This window comes from Carcharodon carcharias (genome assembly GCF_017639515.1).
Source record: "Carcharodon carcharias isolate sCarCar2 chromosome 39 unlocalized genomic scaffold, sCarCar2.pri SUPER_39_unloc_1, whole genome shotgun sequence".
In the NCBI taxonomy this organism is placed as follows: Eukaryota; Metazoa; Chordata; class Chondrichthyes; order Lamniformes; family Lamnidae; genus Carcharodon; species Carcharodon carcharias.
In genome coordinates this window covers 89,962-114,573 of record NW_024470814.1, presented here as the reverse complement: position 1 = coordinate 114,573, position 24,612 = coordinate 89,962, and the positions used below count along the sequence as shown (strand labels likewise).

Genomic DNA, 24,612 nt, shown 5'->3' with positions numbered 1-24,612 from the left:
CCACACTTTCACTGAACCTACAAACCCCAGTTACACTGTACTCACAAATCCTCCTGATATTGAACCCCAAAATCCCACTAATACTTAGGCTCCAAACCGCACTAACAATGAACCCGCAAATATTTAGGCCTGAATCCCAACTGTCACTGAACCCCCAAATCCCACCAACAATGAACCCCCCAATCCCACTATCACAGAACACTCAAATCCCACTAATACTTAGGCTGGAAATGCCACTGTTGCTGAACCCTGAAATACTACTAACACTGGACCCCAAAATCCCCCTTAAACTTAGGTCCCAAACTATACTTTCACTGCGCCCACATGTCCCACTTACACTAAATCCTCAAATCCCACTAGCACTGAACCCCCAAAAGTCCTCTATCACTGAACCGTCAAATCCCACTAACACATGGCTCTGAAACCATGTACCACTGAACACCCAGATCTCACTATCAATGATCCCCCAAATCCCACTTATACTGAGGTCTGAAGCTCAACTGTCACTGAACCCCCAAACCGCACTTTCACTGAACCCACAAATACCACCAACACTTAGGCCGCAAACCTCTAACACAGGTCCCCCAAATCCCATTAACACAGGACCGCAAAACCCAATAACACTGAGCCCCAGGTCCCACTAACAGACAACCCAGAAATCCCCCTAACACTTAGAGCCTCAAACCCCTAACATGGAACTCCCAAATTCCACAAACACAGAACCCACACGTCCCAATAATACTGAACCCACAAATCCCACTAACACTTGAGATGCTGTTGGAATTTTAGAAAGGCTCTGAAGTGATAGAGAGAGCGACAGTGGTGTGCCCTCCTGCTTCAGTATAACAATTTATTTCCACTTATTGTGCAAATATTATATAGGTGATAACATGTCAGCCCTGCATGTGCACCCCGTCTGTTTTGCTTCGCCAACCATTAAAATATCCTCCCGATTTAAGATTTACCCTCATTTATATCCATTCAATCCAGTTGTTATTTCACGGCACAACTGAAATTCGGGCGGGAGTTTGAACTTCCGGCGAAATCAACGATAGTCTTTCACTATCCTTCAGTTGCTAAACAAATAACAACAGTATATTTACCTGAACATATAACCGAGGCTGCCTCGCTGGAACGGCAGTTGTGTTCCCCCAATGACTTGGCTCGACAAAGAAATAAGTTAATCTCGGTCCCTTTGCACTCAACATCATCCAACCAGAAGGAACCATTTGCTGCTCCAAAATGGGCGCTTCCAGGAGCTGATTTGGCGGGTCCACAATCCACTTGCCTACAAACAACACTCGCATCCAGCATGTCCCAATGATTATCACAGACTGCTCCCCAAGCGTTGTTGTGGTACACCTCCACTCTCCCCGAACAAGAGTCATTCCCAGCGACCAATCGCACTTGGGTTGAATCTAAAGGAGGGAGAGAACAGAAGGTAAGCAGTTGTCCTCCACCGAAATATTCCTTCACAAGGAACGCCCCTGACCCGCCAGCGTTTCTGCAACTGTGCGCCCATGTCTCCTTCCGATTGCTATGCCTGCTCTTGTTCCCACCGAAAGACAATTTAGTCGAGCGAATCATCTTCCATCTCAAACACTCACTTGGCAATCCCACCATCACTGAACCCACAAATCCCATTAACACTGAACCCACAAATCATCCTGCTATTGAATCCCGAAATCCTGCTAATACTTAGGCCCCAAACCGCGCTATCATTGAACCCCCAAATCCCACTATTATTTAGGCCTGAACCCCAACTGTCTCGGAACCCCCAAATCCCACTATCACGGAACACTCAAATCTCACTAATATTTAGGCCTGGATCCCAACTGTCACGGAACCCCCAAATCCCACTATCATGGAACCCCCAAATCCCACTAATATTTAGGCCTGAGCCCCAACTGTCACAGAACCCCCAAATCCCACTATCACCGAACCCCAAAATCCCACTAATATTTAGGCTGGAAACTCCACTGTTGCTGAACCACGAAATACTACTAACACTGAACCCCAAAATCCCGGTAAAGCGTAGGTCACAAACCACACTTTCACTGATCCCGCAGGTCCCACTTACACTGAATCCCCAAATCCCACTAGCACTGAACCCCAACATTTCTTTATCACTGAACCCTCAAATCCAACTAACGCATGGATCCGAAACTGCCTACCACTGAACACCCAGATCCCAATATCACTGGAACCCCAAATCCCACTTATACTTAGGCCTGACATGAAACTGTCACTGAACCCCCAGATACCACTCACACTTCGGCCTCAAACCTCTGACACGGAACCCCCAAATCCCATTATCACAGGACCCAATATACCACTAACACTGAGCCCCAGGTCCCACTAACAGAGAACCCAGAAACCCCACTAATACTTAGAGCCGCAAAACCCTAACATGGAACACAACTTATTGTGCAAGTATTAAATAGGGAATAACAGGTCAGCCCCGCATGTGCACCCAGTCTGATACACTTTATTTCTCCCCGAACAAGAGTCATTCCCATCCATCAATGGCATTTGGATCGAACCTAAGGAGGGAGAGGGAGACAGGTTGTGAGCGGTTTTCATCGCGTGAAACATTCTTTCCAATGAAGGGAGGTAAAGCCTTGATCATTTTTCGTCTCCTCTTCATCTGACCCCTAAAACAGCTGTGGCCCCTGACCCAATACATTTCAGTTCAGGGGGTCAGTTTCCATCCCAACCACTGAAACATCGATCATGAGGCTACCGCCCACACTAATGGGCAGGAAATCACTTGATGTGATTAAGAGATGCTTCCCGTCGCCACTGCTATTCAGCTTGGGATTTGCACGGCTCCAGACACAATTCCACCGACACCTCCAGTCCTCCCGCTACTGTTGCTGACTGTTTTTAGTTGTTGTCTCTAGTACAAAGGTGGAGTCATGTCTTTTCCAAGAGCTCCTGTGCACTCTGTTGCTACCGCCTGTGTGTCCAACGGAATCGCATGCCAAGCAAAAATCAGTGATTGGAAAGCTTCCTTGAGCTTTGATCACTCCCAAATTAAGTCACCCGCTGTTTAATTTTATTTTAAACCAGAGTTAAGCATAGATGCCTTAATCAGATGGATAACATAAAGGAAGTAACACTGAAAGTAAAAAAGGGACAATTGTCCTGCATTACATCGCTTGGTCAAAATCACAGAATCACAGAAACTCACAGTGCAGAAGAGGCTCTTCAGCCCATCGAGTCTGTACCGACATGTGAGAAACACCTGGCCTATGTCCCTAATCACATGCACCAGCACTTGGCCCATAGCCTTGAATGTTATGACGTTGGTACTTTTTAAAGGATGTGGGGCTAAACCGCCTCCACCACCCTCACGGGCAGCGTAGTCCAGACCCTCACCACCCTCTGGGTAAAAAGGTTTTTCTTCGCACCTTTCCTCCCCCTTCCTGACACTCACCTTGCACTTGTGTCCCCCTCGTGACTGACACTTCAACTCAGCTGCTCCCTACCCACCCTGTCCACGCCCCTCATAATCTCATACAGCTCGATCAGGTCGCCCCTCAGTCTTCTCCGCTCCAACGCAAACAGCCCAAGTCCATCCAACCTCTCCTCGTAACTTAAACGTTTCATCCCAGGCAAACATCCTGGTGAATCTCCTCCGCACCCCCTCCAGCGCCATCACATCCTTCCTACAATGTGGCGAGCAGAACTGCACACAGTGAACAAAGAACAAAGAAAAGTACAGCACAGGAACAGGCCCCTCGGCCCTCCAAGCCTGCGCCGATCATATCGCCCGTCAGCTGAAAGATTTTGCACTTCCGGTGTCCGTACCCCTCTATTGACATCCTATTCACTTATTTGTCGAGCTCCAGGTGTGGCCTCACCAAGGTTCTATACAACTCCAACATGACCTCCATACTTTTGTAATCTATGCCTCGATTGATAAAAACAAGTATCCCATTTGCCTTTTGCAACACCCCACTAACATGCCCCTCCACCTTCAGAGAAAATGAGGGGCGGTGGGGGGGGGGTGGGGGGTGAGGGGTGGTGGTTGGAGAGGTGGGGGGGGCCATATTAATTGACGATTTTGGTTTCCTGTCCAAATTATGGATTTTTTAAATATATTTTTCGTTATCCCTGCTGGATGCATACTTCAATTGGTTTCCTTATTTTCCCGTCCTAATTTAGACGTCTATAGTGGGGAACTATTTCACTGCTTGTTATGCAAGTTAATAAGAACTTAGAAACACAAGATGTTTCATAGGAACGAAGAAAATGATTCATACCATGGGGGTTCATATGGCTGAGGGAGAGAAAAGTATTTCTATCCTAATACCGCTTTATAAATAGTTGTCTATACCCTTCATAAGACCATAAAGACATGAGAGCAGAAATTAAGCCATACAGCCCATCGAGTCTGCTCCACCATTCAATCATAGCTGATATGTTTCTCCACCCCATTCTCCCGCCTTCTCCCCGTAACCTTTGATCCCCTTACCAATCAAGAACATATCTATCTCGGTCTTAAATACACTCAATGACCTGGCCTCCACAGCCTTCTGTGGCAATGAATTCCATAGATTCACCACTCTCTGGCTAAAGAAGTTTCTCCTCATCTCTGTTCTAAAAGGTCTTCCCTTTACTCTGAGGCTGTGCCCCCGGGTCCTAGTCTCTACTACTAATGGAAACATCTTCCCCACATCCACTCTATCCAGGCCTTTCAGCATCCTGTAAGTTTCAATCAGATCCCCCCCTCATCCTTCTAAACTCCATTGAGTGTAGAACCAGAGTCCTCAAACGTTCCTCATATGTTAAGCCTTTCATTCCTGGGATCATTCTTGTGAACCTCCTCTGGACCCTCTCCAGGGCCAGCACATCCTTCCTGAGATACGGGGCCCAAAATTGCTCACAATATTCTAAATGTGGTCTGACCAGAGCCTTATAAAGCCTTAGCTGCACATCCCTGCTTCTATATTCTAGTCCTCTGGAAATAAATTCCAACATTGCATTTGCCTTCCTAACTACTGACTCAACCTGCAAGTTAACCTTAAGCGAATCCTGGACTAGTACTCCAAAGTCCCTTCGCACTCCAGATTTCTGAATTTTCTCCCCATTTAGAAAATAGTCTATGCCTCTATTCTTCCTACCAAAGTGCATGATCTCACACTTGCCCACGTTGTATTCCATCTGCCACTTCTTTGCCCATTCTCCTAAACTGCCCAAATCCTTCTGCAGCCTCTCCACCTCCTCAATACTACCTGCGCCTCCACCTATCTTTGTATCATCTGCAAACTCAGCCAGGATGCCCCCAGTTCCTTCTAAATCCTAATTTTACACAGCTCAATTCAACCTCCGCTTAGCATCTTCGGTTGCAACGTTAGTGAGGAATACTAGCTTCAAGGTTTGGACAAATATTGTGACAATCCGATATTCTACAGCCACGTTCCCCGCTTCTGCGGCTGCACCGCTCACCAGAATATCCCAGTAACTCCAGGCAGGCTTTACACGCCCTGCAATTTCGGAGCCACTACCTTTCCTACCCCGCAGTTCTTTGTCCTATATTAGCGGCCGTAAATTCAAAGCCTTGATTCCTCTTCCTTCCAATTGAACCCATGACCTTGTCCCTCCCTATCAAGATAATCTTATCCAGTTGAACAACACTAACAAATTCTTTGTGCTCCTTCTACTCCAGTCTCCTGCGTAACTCTCATCTCCTGACCACTGTGCAACTCACCTTTATGCACCGTCACTCCAAATTGTGGAATTCCTTCCCTAAATCTCTCTGTCTCTCTGCCACAATATCCTCCTTCACCTTCTTAGAATCTGTTTCTTGCCGGGCGATTTCAGTCATCAAGCCTAAAATCTAATAAGGTGAACTATTGTGCAATGCCATTTTGATAACGCTCCTGTGACATGCTCCCGTTAGAGACGCGAGAGCAATGTAGGTTGTTTTTTGTCGCAGTTTGATGGGTTAACTGGAGCATCGTTTCAGCACATAGGTTGTCGTGCTTTTGTGCGTTTATCTTTTTTGTTGTTGATTATCTAACACCGGCGGAATATGATTCGCCATCACCCTCTGTACAAAAATTGCGTTTTCCCACATCCGTCCAATATAAGAACTGGGCCAAGGTCATTCATTGTATTTGCGCCATCATCGAAATTAAAGTGGCCCCAATGTAGTAATGCTATTTAAAATACATAGGCACTTACACACAAAGCAGACAAAAATGGTAAATCAACACCAGTGTCCATTCCAAGAGTTGAAAACATAATGGCTTGACATACCTGCAGACACCAGATTGCACAGAATCACCAGACGAACTATAAGACAAAAGAAAGACGATTAGGTCATATAAATATTTAAGCCGTGCTGTAGAGCAGCAAAAACTGGTAATGATAATAATATTTTACTCATTATTGTGATTATTATAATAGCAATAATAATAACAAATTATTACCAATATGTTGTTTTTATGGTAATAATTCTTCAATAGACGTGGGCAGCACTGGATAATGGTAGTTATTTCTTTATTGTTCAGCTCCTTATTAAATTGCTGTTAATAATAATTAAACAAAATAAAAAGCAACGTGTAACACTACGGCGTAGTCGCCGGACTAGTGATTTAGAAGCCAAGGGGTGAGCCTCTCGGGACCTGCGTTCGAATCCAGCCATGGTGGAATACGAACTTAAAGTCAGTCGAATTAAAAATGTTATTAATGAAAAGCCTATGTGGCTCACCGATGCCTTTCGGGAAAAGAAATCTGCCTTCCTTGCCTGGATTGGCCGACTTGCGACTCCAAACCCACAGCAATGCGGTTGGCTCTTCAATGACCTCTGAGCAGAGCTCTGCATTGCTGGCCTAGCCAGTGGTGCCCACGTCCAATGAAGAATTATTACCATAAAAACAACATATTGGTAATAATTTGTTATTATTATTGCTATTATAATAATCACAATAATGATTAAAATAATATTATTATCATTATGATTATAACTCATGGTACTCAATGCACCCTGGAAAGGGCACCCATGATGCAACTGAAGATCAGCTGTACATTCAGCCACCTTTGGAGCCACGTGACGTGAAGATATGTGACGTGAAGACACGTTAAGTGACATGACGATACGTGACTTGACGTGACGATACGTGACGTGAAGTGACAAGATGGAGATATTGTGACGAAAATAGAGAATCTGCCTCAGGCAACAGCATCAGTGGTAATGAATTGTTTGCTTTCATGCAAAATGAGAATACCTGAGCGAGATCCACGGTAACGATTTACAGTATGGATAACTGAACGGTTTCAAAAATGAATACATCCGTAAATAAATATATAATGGAACTTATGAAAGGTGTACCAGCCAGCAATAAGATGGAATTCATTGTGGCACGACGGTGCCACAGATAAAATATTTCCTCGCTGTCTCGTTCGGTTTCTGCATCCAGTTTCATTCACTTTGGCATTTCAAGGTGTTCCTGAAGAGAATACAATAAAATATGCACCGATCAGAAAATGCAAAATTAAACTAAAGCCCCAAATGCAAGGGACTGATTCTAATTTAAGGAGGTGTTCTGAAATGGGGAATCCCCAACGGTGAAGCACAATGAAATGAAGGGATTGGGTTATCAAGGAGGTCACATAATCGGGCACAGATTCCATACAATCTATTGTGCACTATCTCCCAAATTGCCGGCCATCTATGTTCAATTAAACCCCAGTTAAAGCCCCATCTGACAGCCAGTTACTTGAAAATAATTAAGCTGAATACTGAGGTAAACATATTAGGGTAATACTCAAGTAGGATATTCAGGACACTTGCAATTTGAAACAAGGGCAAAGTTATGGGAAAGACTTCACATCTCAGGCAGCACCTTTGGAGAAAAAATATCGTTGAAGTTCCAGGTCGAGATGACTGTTCATGCCATCAAATGGATTATGATAATTTGGATAATCGATGATACAATAATTTGGCAATCAAGTATAACCATTTGACAATAGTCAATTATTCGGAACAGTCCAGTTTAGGAACATTGTTTCCAACAGATGGATAGATCACAGTTGGAAGGAATTCTCCTTAAGATTAAGCACGGGCGATAAACAGGCAATAGTGCAGAAGCGTCCCATTTCAGCTCACGCCCAATGGGTCAGGGGAATTCAATGCGATTCAATGTTCGGTGGGAGAATAGTTGGCACCGTCCATTTTATGGCCATGTCCATCTCAGAATTCATTTGCTAGAATATCCGTGTCCTTCAGAAATGAAAATCGGTCTCAGCACCACGGATGTAAGTGTTAAAAAAACGAATTCGAGTTCTCAAGGAGTGCTTATGGAACTGGCGAAGAAACCACCTAGAGAACATCCAATGGGGTAACCTCCAGGTTACTCCAAGTGCGGGGCGTCAATAACTATGGAATTACCAGATAGCACCGATGAATATGAGTCGGATAGGTGTTGCAAGGAACAATATTTTAAACTCCAGGGACTTTGGCACCAGTCCTGGTTGTGGTAGAACCTGTACAAGCTGGACGGCTTTCAACTGGAAAAAAAAACATGCATCAATGTCCTTGAGTAGCAATTTGCTGGTTCAAGAAAAACGTAAAAGTGTAGAATATTGATTAAGCATGAACAACAGAAAGACAAAGCGACGTCAGCTGGCATAGGCAGATTCAAAGAAGCTAGACTGAGGATTGAAGGGATTAGCCTCACATTGCAATGTATAGATATGTTTGTTTACTTAGCGTTAATGATAACAGAAGACGTTGGATGCAATTCCAAATTCAGGAGAAGGATGGGAATAGCCAGATGTAATTCCATGAAGATGTGGCATGTGCTAACTGATATCAATTACGTTGTAAAGGTTGGTCCATGTCAATTGCTTGTTAAGGTTAAATAGGGGATAGCCGGGACACTGGGTAGAGTTGGTGGAGACCTGTGGCTTAGGCTTTTAGTATTTTAAAATTAAACAAGGAGAACTAGATGGGAATGGATGCATTTTAGTCGGTGTTTCAGAGTAATCAGAATATTTATATTCCTACTATAAAGAAAAAGTCTAAACAGAGGGCCCACCATCCATCATTAATTAAAGAAGTTAGGGAATACACCCATCTTAAGGGGGTTGGGGGGGAAGTATATAACTGTGAAAAGGTAAGGGGCCGGTTGGATGATTGGTCTGAATATAAAGAACAACAGCGAATGACTAAAGGATTAATCGGGGAAAGAAATTAGACTATGAGAGGAAGATAGCTAGAAATGTAAAGTATGGATAACAGCAGCTTCTACAGGTATTTAAACAGGAAAAATATATGGAAAAAGTGGGTGTTGGTCCTCTAGAGAGTGAGAATTGGGCGGTAATCGTACATAATAAGGAAATAGTGGATTGGAAAAACAAATACTTCATTTCTGCCTACACTAAAGAGGATCCAGAACACATTCCAGTAATAGCTGTAAATTGGGAGGTGGAAGGGAGAGGGGAGCTTGCTGAAATTACAATCACTAGGGTGTGTGCTGACCAAACTGATGGAGCTGCGGACTGACAATTCACCGGGGCCTAATGGATTTCACCCTAGAGTCTTGAAAGAGGTAACTAATGAGGTAGCAGATGCTTTGATGCTAATTCTCCAAATTTCCCTAGATTCTGAAAAGGTTCATTCAGCTGGAAAATAGCAAATATAGCCCATCAATTCAGGAAGTGGAGGGGGGCGGGGAGCAGAAAACAGGTTACCATAGGCCTGTTAGCTTGATGTCTGACATGGGAAAAGTATTAGAGTGGACCCTTAAGGGAGTTACAGATGAGAACTTAGAAAATCACAAATTATATAACATGGTTTGTTGAAAGGGCAATCATGTTGAACTAATTTATTAGAGTTGTTTGAAGGATTAATATGTGCCGGAGATAAAGGGGAGCCTGCAGACGTTCTGTGCTGGGATATCCAGGAGGCATTTATCGAAGATAATTGAGGAAACCAAAAGCTCATATTGTAAGTGGTAACATATTAGACTGGATAGAAGATTGGCTGGCTGACAGTGAACAGAGTATGCATAAAAGGGCCTGTCCCAGATTGGGAGGATGTGACATGTGGAATCCCACAGGGGGCAGTGCTGGGGCCTTAACATTTTGCAATTTACATCAATGGTTTTGACGAAGGGAGTGAAGGCATGGTAGCTACATTTGCAGAGGAAACAAAGATAGGTAGGAAAGTATGTTGTGAAGAAGACATAAGGAGCTTGCAGACGGATTAAGGTAAGTTGACTGAGTGGGCAAAAGTCTGTCAGATGGAGTATAATGTGGGACATTGCAAAGTTGTTCAATTTGGCAGGAAAAATAAAAATAGAACAGTGCATTACTTAAATGAGAATGACTGTAGAATTCTGAAATGCAGAGTGACCCAGGTGTTCTTGTACAGGAGTGACAAACAATTCGTATGCAGCTACAGCATGTGATCAAGAAGGCTATTGGACTGTTATCCTTTATTAAGGGCTTGTTTCCCCTGGAGTTTAGGAGAGTGAATGGTATAAGGTACTGAATTGTCCTCTAATACCTTCCCATTGCAGATATCATGTGACATGACCTGGATCAAGGATAACCTCGTGTAGGTGAGTCCAGAAGTAGAGGGTACTGTTTTACATAGAAACATAGAAACTAGGAGCAGGAGTAGGCCATTCAGCCCTTCGAGCCTGCTCCGCCATTCATTATGATCATGGCTGAACATCCACCTCAATAGTCTGCTCCTGCTTTCTCCCCATACCCTTTGATCCCTTTCACCCCAAGAGCTATATCTAACTCCTTCTTGAAAACGTACAATGTTTTAGTCTCAACTACTTTCTGTGGTAATGAATTCCACAGGCTCACCACTCTCTGGGTGAAGACATTTCTCCTCATCTCAGTCCTAAATGGTCTACCCCGTATCCTCAGACTGTGACCCCTGGTTCTGGTCTCCCCCACCATTGGGAACATCCTTCCTGCATCTACCCTGTCTATTCCTGTTAGAATTTTATAGGTATCCAAGAGATCCCCACTCATTCTTCTGAGCTCCAGCGAATATAATCCTAATTGAATCAATCTCCCCTCATATGTCAGTCCTACCATCCCAGGAATCAGTCTGGTAAACCTTCGCTGCACTCCCTCTATAGCAAATACATCAATCCTCAGATAAGGAGACCAAAACTGGACACAATATTCCAGATGTGGTCTCACCAAGGCCCTGTACAATTGCAGCAAGACATCCCTGTTCCTTTACTCGAACTATTAAGGCCAACATACTATTTGCCTTAACAAAAACAGAATTACCTGGAAAAACTCAGCAGGTCTGGCAGCATCGGCGGAGAAGAAAAGAGTTGACGTTTCGAATCCTCATGACCCTTCAATAGAACTGAAGTTCTGTTGAAGGGTCATGAGGACTTGAAACATCAACTCTTTTCTTCTCCGCCAATGCTGCCAGACCTGCTGAGTTTTTCCAGGTAATTCTGTTTTTGTTTTGGATTTACAGCATCCGCAGTTTGTTTGTTTTTATACTATTTGCCTTCTTTACTACCTGCTGCACCTGTATGCTTACCTTCAGCGACTGGTGTACAAGGACACCCCGGTCTCGGTGCACATTCCCATCTCTGAATTTATAGCTGATCAGATAATAATCTGCGTTCCTGTTTTTGCTGCCAAAATGGATAAGCTCCCATTTATCCACATTAAACTGCATCTGCCATGCATTTGCCCACTTTAGAGCTCGCCCTTTTAGGACAGGGGTCAGGACATGTTGTTTTCCTCTCTCCCTATCAGAGGTCGGTGGGACTTTTGGAACTCTCTGCCTCAGAATCAATGGAACCGGGACCACTGAATAATTTTAAGGCAGGGGTCGATAGATTTTTTAGGCAGAGGAATCAAAGCTTTTCGGGGGTAGATAGGAATGTGGAAATCGAAACACAAACAGATCGCTATGATGTTATTGGATGGCGGAGCAGCGTCTAGGGGCCGAATGGCCTACACCTGCTCTTAATTCCGATCTTCGTATGTAAGTTCTCATGCTCCTAGCTTGGCTATACCAAGTGGCTTGAATTCTGTTAGAATCAATATCAACAAAAATGGAACTTACAACTACTACAAACTAATAAATAAAGAAAATCCCATAAGATTCTATATTCTACCCGTTGGTCTGTTTGCCCCAGAAACCTGGGCAATAAATACTGCTGTGCGAAATAAATGAGCGGCCTTTTGGAATATGGATGTTATTACTTTTGCTTCAAAATTCAACTGAAGGACTTAAGGCCAGTGTATAATTACTTTAAGATGCAGTAAAGTAATCTTTAAACATAAAATGTGACATCCAGAAAAAAAAAATCTATATTTCTGGCATTTGATCAGAGCAGAAAAGCGACAGAGATTTATCGACAGAGGCAAGACTGAGGCAGCAGAAGGAGGAGTCAACCGAGGCGTAGTAGGTTGGTTGACTGAACTAAGCGGTCGCAGCCGAGCTCCACTGGATACTTGAAGATGACACAAGGCGGGTAAATGCAACATAACATGACAGGAGGGATCCCGATAGGATTATTTACAAGTAGGAAAAGGTAGAGAGGGAAGCAAAGTGAATAGAAAAAAGAGACAGGCGTGTTACGTAGAAGGCCAATTTTCCTGGTCATGCTTCATATGTTAACATTTGACGCGAATTTTGGTTAACATAATCCATCGTGTTAACTTTGAAAATTTACGATTGGTCAACCATGAATTGGAAGCTCGGCGAGAGAATCCCAATCCAGGTATTTTTCGATTTTTTTTCATGTTACTCCTGAAAATCCTGTCTCCATTTTGGCCTTGAATATGCCAATTGACTCCCTGACCAGTGGAACGATATTAACTTTTGTCTCCCACGCATTACATAAAGGCAAGTAACATTTAACTAGTGCTTGAGTTATCTCAAGAGGTAAAGGAGGGGGTTTATGAGTGAAATGCATTTTATGCATCTACTTGGACTTTTTTTTAAAACAAAGTAATACTTCCATGGAGTGTGAGCGTGACTAGCGTCCCCACTTACCCCTTGGACCACCAAACTAGGCCATTTCAGCGTGAGGTTAAGGGTCAATCACATTGCTGAGAGCCTGGAATCACAAGTGTGTCAGATTTTGTGAGTGTTTACGGCAACCTAATGGCTCACCAGTCCCGCCAAAAATAATCGATTACTAATTTAACTCAAATTCCATTAGCTACCCTGTCGGGGTATGAACCCTTATCCATAGTTGGGGTTTCGGGAGTGCTAATTTAGGGGCAGCTAACACTACCCTGCTATCCTTCCTTGTATAGCTGTGCTTGCTGAAGCGCTTCATCATACTTTAGTCAGAAATGCAGACGTCTCAGAACTTAAAATTTAAAAATGGGCACTGTGGCAATATTGATTTTAATTGAGGGGCAGCCAATTGAGAGAAGGGGTGAACATTGGTGGAGGACATACAGCGATGTTCGCCAGGAGCTGGTACCAGGATCGCCACATTAACCAGTTAGACTGATTTGTATAGGATGTAACTCTAAAATGGACAAATTGTTCATCTGGATGCACCGTTAACTGTGAGGAAGATGATAAACTTACGACTGTACGAATTAGGAGCCGGAGTAGGCTATTCGGCCGCTCGGCCCTGCTACGCTATTCAATGAGAGTCTGGCTGATCCGATTGCGGCTTCAGCTCCACATTTCCAGCGACCCTCGGGTAACCTTTGGCTCCCTTGTTTGTCAAGAACCTTTGTATTTCAGCCGTAAAAGTATACAAGGGCCCGAACACTACGACTAAGTGAGGAAGAAAGTTCTAACGTTCAACCGACACGCCGAGGGAAGACAAATCTCCTCATTATCCTCTTAAATCGGAGACCCTTAGTTTTTGACCTGTGTCCCTTTGCTCTTGCTTCTCGCACAATGTCAGACGCCATTTCAGCCTCGACCCTCTCAGCTGAGCCCCAGGGCCAGACCTTTTCAACACCAGCCCCAGTCAATCATCCAATCTCCAATGGATATCGGCACAGCCTGGACGGCGCTACCTAACTCTAATGCACTCGCCCCCACCCCCACCAACCTCCCACTTCCCCTCCCGTCTCCTTCCTCCCCCACCAACCGCACCCGCCCTCCCCCCAGCTCCCCGGATATCAGTCTAGTGAACTTTTCCTGAAATGCAACTCGCGCATATATACCATTTTAAAACAAAATAAGCAGGCCAAAACCGTGAGCAATTCCCCAGATGTAACCTCAACAATGCGCTATAACAGTGTAGCAAAATACCCCTACTTTCATATCCCTAATTCAAGTTGAGAAGGAGGCCGGCTATTGGAGCGGCATATAGCCGGCAGATGGAATTTAACGTAGCCAAGGATGCACTATCACACCTTTGAATGAATAACGAGAGGGGGAGGTGGAAACTATAAAGTAAATGATATAGTTCTAGAGGCGTGCTGGAACAATAATAATGGTGGTTCTCGTGCACAGATTTCGGCAGGGTGGACTGACTAAAGTAGCTGAAAAGGCATTCACTATCCTGGACTCAATCATGCGGGCGGAGAGTGAAATAGCAAGGGCATTTAAATTAAACTTCATAAAAGACTGATTAGTCTTCAATCGGAGCATTGGGTCTAAGTATGGACAGCGCACCTCCGGCAATCTGTGAAAGCTTTGAAAAAGTGCGCCAAAATTTATTTTAGAAAAAGGGATCGAAACGCAGCACGAGGGTTCCAGAGATGTGAGACTTCAGTTCCTTGGAATATTCGGATCTGGGATCCCTTGGCTGAGTCTCTCAGACGGAGGCAGGTTCAATCATGGCTCTCCAAGTGAACTAGGCTGCGGGGAAAGGGCTGAGGAGTTGGGGGGAGAGATGTGTTGCACTTTAATATTGCTGGCGAGCACACACACTACGAGCCGAATGCTGCCCTGTAAAGATCCTATGGTACCATGATCAGTTTCCTTTATTCTTCCATGGGGATATAGTCCACTTGTTGTCCATCCCTCATTGTCTTTTCAGAAAGCTGTTAAGATTCAAACACATCGCTCCGGGCCCGGAGTCACATATAGACTTGACCAGGTATGAACGGCAGATTTCATTCCCTATAGGGCATTGGTGAACCAGATGGGTTTTAAAATAATAACCAAGGATAGTTGCTTGGTCGTCATTACTGACAAGCCTGCAATGTCACATTTATTAACTCAGTTCAAATTCCCACCGCTGCTGTTGCAAAATGTAAACCCACTTTCCCCCAATCATTACTGCTGGCGCCTGGATGAGTCGCCAAGAGACATCCCCCCAATCCACTGTCTTCCCTCCAATTGCCTTGGGTGAATATGCACTACAATCCCACCAAGCTCAATGTATTGCTAAGCTGTGTCGCCAAGAACTGTTGAAAGTGCTTCAGGTACTAATCAGGGTCTGACTATAGCTGAAGCATGATTCCTGATTTCTATATAAAAAAGCCAGTGAATATTAATGTTTATCTTAATTTCTGCACATATTGGTTACCTTTTAATGATCCATGAATGAAGGTTCTTCTCTATGATCAGAAGAGAAACATGGCGCTAACATTTTGCTTATCTTCATAATTGTTAACGAAACGAATATTAATCAATAAATGTCGAAATGTACCTAAGGCAAATGCATTAAGACTGTTGTTACTTACAACCTGTTCAAAAGGTTCAGGTCAATAGCCGCTGTGAGGAGACTCACTTCTCACGGACAACAAAGAAGGAACCTGAAGCTAAACAGATCCAGAGAGAGGCATGTTTTTTGCTCGCGGCGCAGCAGCGATGAAACCTCAGGAAAATATGTTATTATTATTTCATTCTCTCACAAGAGGTCATGAAACTCTGACTAGATTTCGCAACCGGCAGAGAGCGCCAGAGCTACTTTCCTGTAATGACATCGGATTTTCAGTAACTGAAATATTTTGAGCTGATGTATCCATCCCTCTCATTTCAGGCCACTTCTCTTCACACTCTGAGGTAATGCCTTAACATGCAATGGATTATTCATTCCGGTCAGGAACTTTATTCATTTGCAATAGGGTTGACGCTTCTGGGCTGCACAGTGACTTAATTTAACGAAAGGGGCAGAAGGGAAGGGGTGTGGGCCAGAGAGGGACATGATTATACATTCTAATTGTATATATCCCTGAACAGTGTGTTGAAACATCACAATGCATCTGCTTTCGGTCATTTCCAAAATGCAGCACATTTTAAATTATGTTATGAGGCTCTGCGCCGCTGCTTGGAATCATGCAGAGCACAAAGGAGAATAGTTGTGTTTGTTGGAGGCCAATCACCTCAGGCCCAGGACATCACTGCAGGAGTTCCTCACAGTGGTGTTCAAGGCTGAACCACCTTCAGCTGCTTCGTCAATGACTTTCCTTCCATCATCGGTATAGAAGTAGGAATGGTCGCTGAATATCGCACCATATTCAGCACAATAAGCGAATGAACAGATGCTGTAGCAGTACATGACCAAATGCAGCAAGACCTGGACAATATCCAGCTTTGAGCTGACAAGTGGAAAGTAACCTTCACGCCACACCCATTCACATTCAATGCCATTACCATCACTGAATCCCCCACTATCAACATCCTGGGGGTTACCACTGACTGGAAACTGAACTGGACCAGCCATATAAATACTGTGGCTACAAGAGCAGATCAGAGGCTGGGAAACCTGCAGCGACAGACAGCGGGAAACACCACCACATGGAAGTAGCCCTCCAAGTCACTCACCATCCTGAGTTGGAATTATATCGGCCATTCATTCAGTGTCGCTGGGTCAAAATCCTGGAACTCCTTCCCTAACAGCACTGTGGGTGTACCTACGCCAAAGGGACAAAATCTAGGAAATTCCTCCCTAACAGCACTGTGGGTGTACCTATACCACAATGGACAAAATCCTGGAACTCCCTCCCTAACAGCACTGTGGGTATACCTAAACCACAGGGACAAAGTCCTGGAACTCTCTCCCTAACAGCACTGTGGGTGTACCTACACCACAGGACAAAATCTTGGAACACGCTCCCTAAAAACACTGTGGGGGTACCTACACTATATGGACAAAATCCTGGAACTCCCACCCTAACAGCACTATGGGTGTACCCACACCACATGAACAAAATCATGGAAGTCCCTCCATAACAGCACTGTGGGTGTACCTACACCACATAGTTAAAAGCCTGGAACTCCCTCCCTAACAGCACTGTGGATGTACCTACACCACAGGGACAAAACACTGGAACACCCTCGCTAACATGACTGTGGGTGTACCTACACCACAGGGATAATATCCTGGTATACCTTCCCTCACAGCGCCATGGATGTACCTACACCACAGGGACAAATTCCTGGAACTCCCTCCCTAACAGCACTGTGGGTGTACCTACACCACAGCGACAAAATCCCGGAACTCCCTCCCTAACAGCACTGTGGGTGTACCTACACCACAAGGACAAAATCCTGGAACTCCCTCCCTAACAGCACTGTGGGTGTACCTACACCACACGGATAAAATCCTGGAACACCTCCCTAACAGCACTGTGGGTGTACCTACACCACAGGGACAAAATCCTGGAACTCCCTCCCTAACAGCACTGTGGGTGTACCTACACCACAGGGACAAAATCCCGGAACTCCCTCCCTAACAGCACTGTGGGTGTACCTACACCACAAGGACAAAATCCTGGAACTCCCTCCCTAACAGCACTGTGGGTGTACCTACACCACACGGATAAAATCCTGGAACACCTCCCTAACAGCACTGTGGGTGTACCTACACCACAGGGACAAAATCCTGGAACTCCCTCCCTAACAGCCCTGTGGGTGTACCTACACCACAGGGACAAAATCCTGGAATTCCCTCCCTAACAGCACTGTGGGTGTCGCTACACCACATGGACTGCAGCGGTTCAAAAAGGCAGCTCACAATCACCTTCTCAAGGGGCAATTAGGCACGGGCAATAAGTGCTGGGCCCAGCCAGCGAAACCCATATCCCTTGAATGAATACAAGAAAAAGGAGGCTCAGGAGATGTTTTTAATCTTATTTCGTTCAGAGGCGATACAAAGTCGCACGAAAAGGTGGAAATACAGGTAGTAATGGGAATTCATTTTAACTGTTTGATCCTACGGGAGGGTTTAAACCTAAATTTCAGTCGTCACCTAAAATAATACATCAGGGATCGCAATTTTGCCTTGGATTTCGAGGCCAGGTTGGAAACAGCAAACTTTGGAGGGGGCCCTACAAATTCTCTATCCTGTGACACGTTTGACCATTGCGATAGTAACTGGGGGAAAGGGCGTGATTGAAACTGAAGTTCCTTATTTCTGTCCTTGTTCTGCCGGCACTAATACAATTAACTGCAGTTCTGGTGACAGCAGTGACATGTTCTACATGACCTTGTCATTGTACATAAATAGCCTCTCCATATTTCGACAGAGGAACTCGGTGAAATTTGCATTTACTGTTAAAAGACGCTCTCCCATCCCCCCACCCAACACCCCCATGTTATTTTGTTTTTTCTCTCTTTTCTCTTTTCCTCAATTTTTGAAGGAGAGCGATAACGCGATATGGTGTAGGCGTCTATCCCAATTAACGTTGGGAAAGTTGAAATCACCGAATATAATTACCCTGTTGTTATTATTTTTACACACCTCCGCAAATTGTGAACATATGTGCTCCTCAATTTCCCGCAACTGATACAGAAATAGATTATTTTCCAAACTGACTAACACTGGCGCCTTTCATTTATACATGCACAGCTCAAACTTCGTCTTAAACTCGTCTCTTGCTTAGATGTTGTCTTAAATTTAAATTTCCCATGTGTTGTGGCTCATTTCCAAATTTCAGGTCCAAATGTTCTCTCTGTTTCTTGGGCGTTCTTATTTCAGGCATCGCTGCTTAGGCCAGCATTGACTGCCTATGCCTAAATGCCCTTAACTCAGAGGGGCATTTAAGAGTCAATCACATAGCTGTGGGTCTGGAGCCACATGTAGGTGAGACCAGGTAACATTTGCTTCCCTCAGACGGCAGCAGTGAATCAGATAGATTTTGTTTTTCCTAGTAACAATCAGCAAAGGTTTCGTGCTCATCACCAGTAGTTTAATTCCAGGTTTTTATTGATGTGTTGGGATTGGAACCCGGTTCCACAGAACATTCTGCTTGGGCCTTACAAGTATTGGCCCGGTGAGAATACCACGTCGTCGCTCCCCTCCCGTAATGTTATGTACCCTGAGTGCGTCATTTTAGTTTTTTTTTAATGAAAGCCACGTGCAACTTATAATCTAACAACATAGAGGGCTAGCTCTGGTCTCCCACATACGAACGTACCAATAGAAGCAGACGTAGGACATTCGGCCCCTCGAGCCGGCTTTTCCACTCAATAAGGTTATTGGCAGATCTGATTGTGGCTTCAGCTCCACCTTCCTGTTGCCCCTTATAACCTTTGACCCACTTGTTAGTCAAGATATCTATCTTTGCCATTCCAAAAAAATGTTCACGTTCCCTCCCTCCACCTTTCTCCGGGAAGAGAGTATCAAAGATTCACGGCACTCTGAGAGTAAGGAAATATCTTCCCCTCTCGGTCTTACAGGGTCGGGGACCGATGTTTCAACTGTGCCCCTGCTTCTAATCTCGCCCATAAGTCGAAACGTCCCTTTAGCATCCAGCCTGTCAAGTCCCCGGAGGACCTTATGCATTTCACTGAGAGCACTGCTCACTCTTCTGAAGTCCAATGGATACAGCCCCCGCCTCTGTACAACATTTCCCCATGAAATAACCCCCAAACCCGCCCCCTCCCTTACCTTCCAACCCCACCATCACAAGCATCAGTCTGCTCTCCCGTGATTCAATCAAAAAGCACTGAAAGACTGTGACCTCACGCTTTCCTCCTCTTGGATCCTTATTTAACTGATAGAGAGCCCGCCCCCCCAAAACCTTTTATTTCTGTTTCGGTTTGCCATGCCGTGGTAGCGAGATTGGCACTGAAATGAAAATAAATCTCCATTTCTTTATCATCACTGATTAAGCAACCTGTAATTAAATTCTTAGCCCCGCATAGGGATCACGTTATAGGGAAGGAGTTTCTCAGCCAATTTGTGAACCGAGTCAAGAAGAGAGAAAATAATAATAATAACGCGAAATTGCAATTTCCCTATGTCAACTAACAGAAAGTAGAAAGCTAAATGATTATAGGAAGTTAGGTTTGTCGGTGCATCAAATCCCTTTCTGACGCATGAGGGAAGAAACGCTGAAGGAAGACGGAGAACATCTCGGCCAAGGGAACTCACACCGCCACATTATGCGCGCCTGTAGTGATCGGCAACACCGCATATGAGTGAACAGTCGGAAATCGGGGATTTATTGAAAAATGCTTACCAACCGACCGGATGTTTTAAGGGACACAGCCAACAGAAGTTTAGCCGCAGACACTACATGCATTTAGATAAAATGTAAGAAGGGATATATCAGCCGATCTAGCGTACCGTTTATAACCATGGAAAGGGTGCGAAGGAAGAGATCTCTCAGCCAATATGTGAACTGAGTCAAGGAGAGAGAGAAAGAAAGAATAATGATTTCAATTTGCCTAAGTCAACCAGCAAAAAGCTGAAAGCTAAATGATTATCGGAAGTTGAGTTTATAGTGCATCAAATCCCTTTCTGGTGCGAGGTGAAAAAAAAACACGCCCAAGAAATAGACAGAACATTTGGATCTAGAAATTGGAAATGAGCCACAAGAGATGGGAAATTTAAAGTTAAGGCAACATCTAAGCAAGAGAGGGGTTGAAGACAAAGTTTGAGCAGTGCATGCATAAACGAAAGACGCCACTGTTAGACAGTTTGAAAACTAAACTATTTCTGTATCAGTTGGGATTCAGAAGATTGAGAAATCCCGCCAATAAAATGCGTAAGATCCTGGGGAGACTCGACAGGCTGGATGTTGGGACTTATGGGCGAGATGAGAGCCAGGGGCACAGTATAAACATCAGGAAGACCGAGAGGCGAAGGCTTTTTCCTTTCTTTAAGAGCGTCGTGAATCTTTGTAACTCTCTTCCCGAGGAACGTTGCGGGGAGGGAACGTGAACATTTTAAAGGTAGAGTTAGACATTATCTTGACTGTTAAGAGAGCAAAACGAATCAGGCAAACACCTGAAACTGACACAAACATGAAGATGCAGCAGGAAACAAGAATAGCAATGAAACATAGAGGCCAAGGGACCTTAAGAGCATAAGACATAAGAGCAGAAATTAGGCCAATCAGCCCATCGAGTCTGCTCCACCATTCAATCATGGCTGATAAGTTTCTCAACCCCATTCTCCCGCCTTCTCCCCGTAACCTTTGATCCCCTTACCAATCGAGAACCTATCTATCTCGGTCTTAAATACACTCAATGACCTGGCCTCCACAGTCTTCTGTGGCAATGAATTCCATAGATTCACCACTCTCTGGCTAAAGAAGTTTCTCCTCATCTCTGTTCTAAAAGGTCTTCCCTTTACTCTGAGGCTGTGCCCTCGGGGTCTAGTCTCTCCTACTAATGGAAACATCTTCCCCACGTCCACTCTATCCTCAGGTGCTGAAAGAACGTATGGGCAAAAGTCACGCAAAGGAACAAAAATAAATAAATAAAGTCAGCCAGCGTTGACCCGCCAAATCTGAATGAAAAGGAGGACATTTGACACAAGAGGAAGGGGCAGAGCACCGAGCACATAAGCAAGGAAGCAAAGTATGAAAAGTGGGGGGATAGGAAAGGCAGCTAAATCAATTAGCGAGACTCAAAAAACAGCAACATTAAGTTGTTGAGGCATCGGGAATGAATAGTAAATTATCCTACAGCGACATAAAATAACCAAAGAAAAATCAGCAAATGATCAAAATAGCTCGGGGATACTTTCTACAAACTAGCAGTTAACTACAGTAGAATGACAGAGAAATAATCAAATAGTGCCATTGCTTTGCTAATAACCAGGTGATTGTAATGGTGGACCTATCATCTGAAGCTATTAGGCAAGTTATGCGTTTGAAGATTTTGTTTTTTTGGCGGGGACAAGCGAGGCATTATCCACATTGACAAGAAGAATGGAGAAACAGATTAATCCAAAAATAAAAATTAAAAATTAAAAATTAAATTAAAAACAATGATGACATTCAGTGAGAATTTGCGCGCTCTTTTAGACCAACCGCAGACACTTACCACACAGGAATGGAAAGAGGTTGGGAAGCAAATCATATCAGTTTATTTTCCATCCAATGGGCTTGAATTATAAGAGTAAGGGAGCTTTGCTACACTTACTTGGAGCTTAGTGAGTCTGAATTCCATGCACAATGTGTAGCCTCTGGAACCCTCTAAGAAAATGAAAGGGAACGCAACAATTGGATTGATTCCTGGGGTGACAATGTTGTCCTTTGAAGGGAGAGTGAAGTGATTAGGCAAATATTTTCTTGACTTTGGAAGAACGGAAAGCCCAGTTATTGAAAATTGTATAATTGTTTGCGGGCGAGTTATAATAGAATCGTGATGGTTGTTTCCCCACTGCCAGGTGTGCCTAGAACTAGGACTTCATAAGCACAAGTATGGAATCGACAAATCAGCATTAGGAGGAGCGGGAGTGCTTCAGTAGGATGCTGGTGAACTTTTGGAATTACCCACCACGGAGAAATGTGGATAGACAGGCATTTATCATATCCAAAGTGCGTCAATACACTTTTGAACTCCAAGCAAACCACAGAGATATGACAGGGAAGCACACTTGATCTAACGGTTCAGTCGGTATCTCGCTGAGAGTAGGCACTTGGGGCCGTATAGCCTACCCCTGATCCCGTCCGTTAAGGTTAGGTGCTCTTGTGAATAATTTCTGATCTAATCGCATTTGGATGGGATGTAATACTTGGTATGAAATGGCTTGCATTGACAAACTAGTTTAACAACAGACGAAGTCAATGGATTGGAATCCTTGCTCTAAACTATAACAGATGAACGCCCAGAAACTGAAACATTAAAATACAAGGCCAGACTATACCGATCTAACTGAATGTTCATAAGATGCTAATATGGGCTAATAAAGCGGGCCTTATGAATGTGCAATTCCACAAGACCTTTACTAAATCAACGAATCCCAAGTTCATACTCTACTGTCAGCACATATTGGGTTCGCTCAAAAAGAAGTGGCAGAGAGAACATAAAGCTAGTGGAACAGGAAGAAAACTGAAAATAACTGTTATAAGTAGTTATTCAAACTGGCAAAACTAAATTGTAAAATGTTGTTCAGAAGGGTCAACTTGGGAAGAGCTGAGGGCCCTCAGTGAGGTTAGTCAACAGTAGATTGAATAGGGAATCCAGGATCATCTTCTTCGCTCAATGATGGGTAGAAAGTGTCACTCATGACTACAAGGATTGGTCCCCACGGATAGCAAAGGTGCATGTCAGGCATGCAAGATGCGAACTATGAGAGAGAAGCCATTAGCAATGTAATTGGGGTTAGATGAAAAATGCCACACATAGAGCATCAATGCAGGCAATGGCATATTGGTCCTAGTGACCTTTGATATAATACACACTTTATACTAAATGCAATTGGAAGGTGGGTTGGGGATGTGAACATCGTGTGCTGTACTTTCATTTAGCATGATGTCAGGCATGGTGCCTTATAGAATTAGAGAATCTTACAGAGCGCATCTGGTTTTCATGTCATCCTGCTCGTTCAAAATAGAACCACTTCCACTTACCTACATTCATCAGGTAAATGGGTTCCCTCCTGCATGGAACAATGTTAGAAGGCCTGTTTTGCACTCTCCACAGCAGCATGGCAGTCCGCTGAAGTGTGGGGCTCAGAGCTCCACACAAGACTACAGCTGGGATATAGCCAGTGGCTTATATTGGTGTATAAAGGCAAATAACTCTTCCTCTAAGGGATAATTTAACCATATAAGATAAGACACAAGGCATCATTTGTATCCTATAAGAACTTAAGACATAGGAACAACAGTCGGTGCACTATCCAACTCCGCGTTCTGGACTTATCCCCATAATCACTTGATTGCCCGAGTGTCTAAAAAATCTACCTATCTCAGCAGCCAGTATAGTTATAGACATACTAGTCACAGCCTTAAGATTAACTGTCCCATTCCAGAAGAAATAACGTATTCGTTTATAATTGAAACCTAGTCTCAATTGAGTTGCCATCAATCTATCATCGATTGTCGAGAAAGGAACATTTTGTTCATTAATGTTCTTTTGGAACAGGAATCTGCCGCCCTTACTGATCTGACATGCATGTCACTCCAGGCCATCAACAATGTAATGGATTCTTAACCACCCCCTACTAAGGGGTAGCAAGCCAACCACTCATAGCAAGACACCACGGGAGAGCCAAAAGAAAACTGGCCGGCCATCATGTCCACATAGGAAAGGACAGGGGCAAATCCAGCCTTCAAATGTCTCCTTACTAACCCCTGGGGGATTGTGCCAGCATTGGGAAACTGTCCCACAGATTAACAGCCTGACATAATTCACCTCACAGATGCCACCATCGCCATCATCATCCTTGCATATGTCCCGTCGGATTGGCAGGGCACACCCAGCACACGTGTGGGCAGAGTGCTGTACAGTCGGGGTACAGTCTTCCTGGGAGAGCTGAACATTGATTGACA

At 44.2% G+C, this 24,612-nt stretch overlaps 1 protein-coding gene across 4 annotated transcripts in view; it reads right to left on the bottom strand.

The window, feature by feature from the left end:
* LOC121274848 (deleted in malignant brain tumors 1 protein-like) overlaps positions 1-24,612 on the bottom strand; it is a 73,722-nt gene that overhangs the window by 30,437 nt on the left and 18,673 nt on the right. For all 4 annotated transcript variants that reach the window (XR_005942306.1, XM_041182220.1, XM_041182219.1 and 1 more), the window contains exons 3-5: positions 7,343-7,460; positions 6,268-6,303; positions 1,104-1,418 (exon numbers count right to left, since the gene is read on the bottom strand). Coding sequence is in view for 3 of the 4 variants with exons in the window: in XM_041182220.1 (XP_041038154.1) it covers positions 1,104-1,418; positions 6,268-6,303; positions 7,343-7,436 (445 nt within the window). In the remaining variant the exon portion in view is untranslated. The remainder of the gene's footprint in view (positions 1-1,103; positions 1,419-6,267; positions 6,304-7,342; positions 7,461-24,612) is intronic.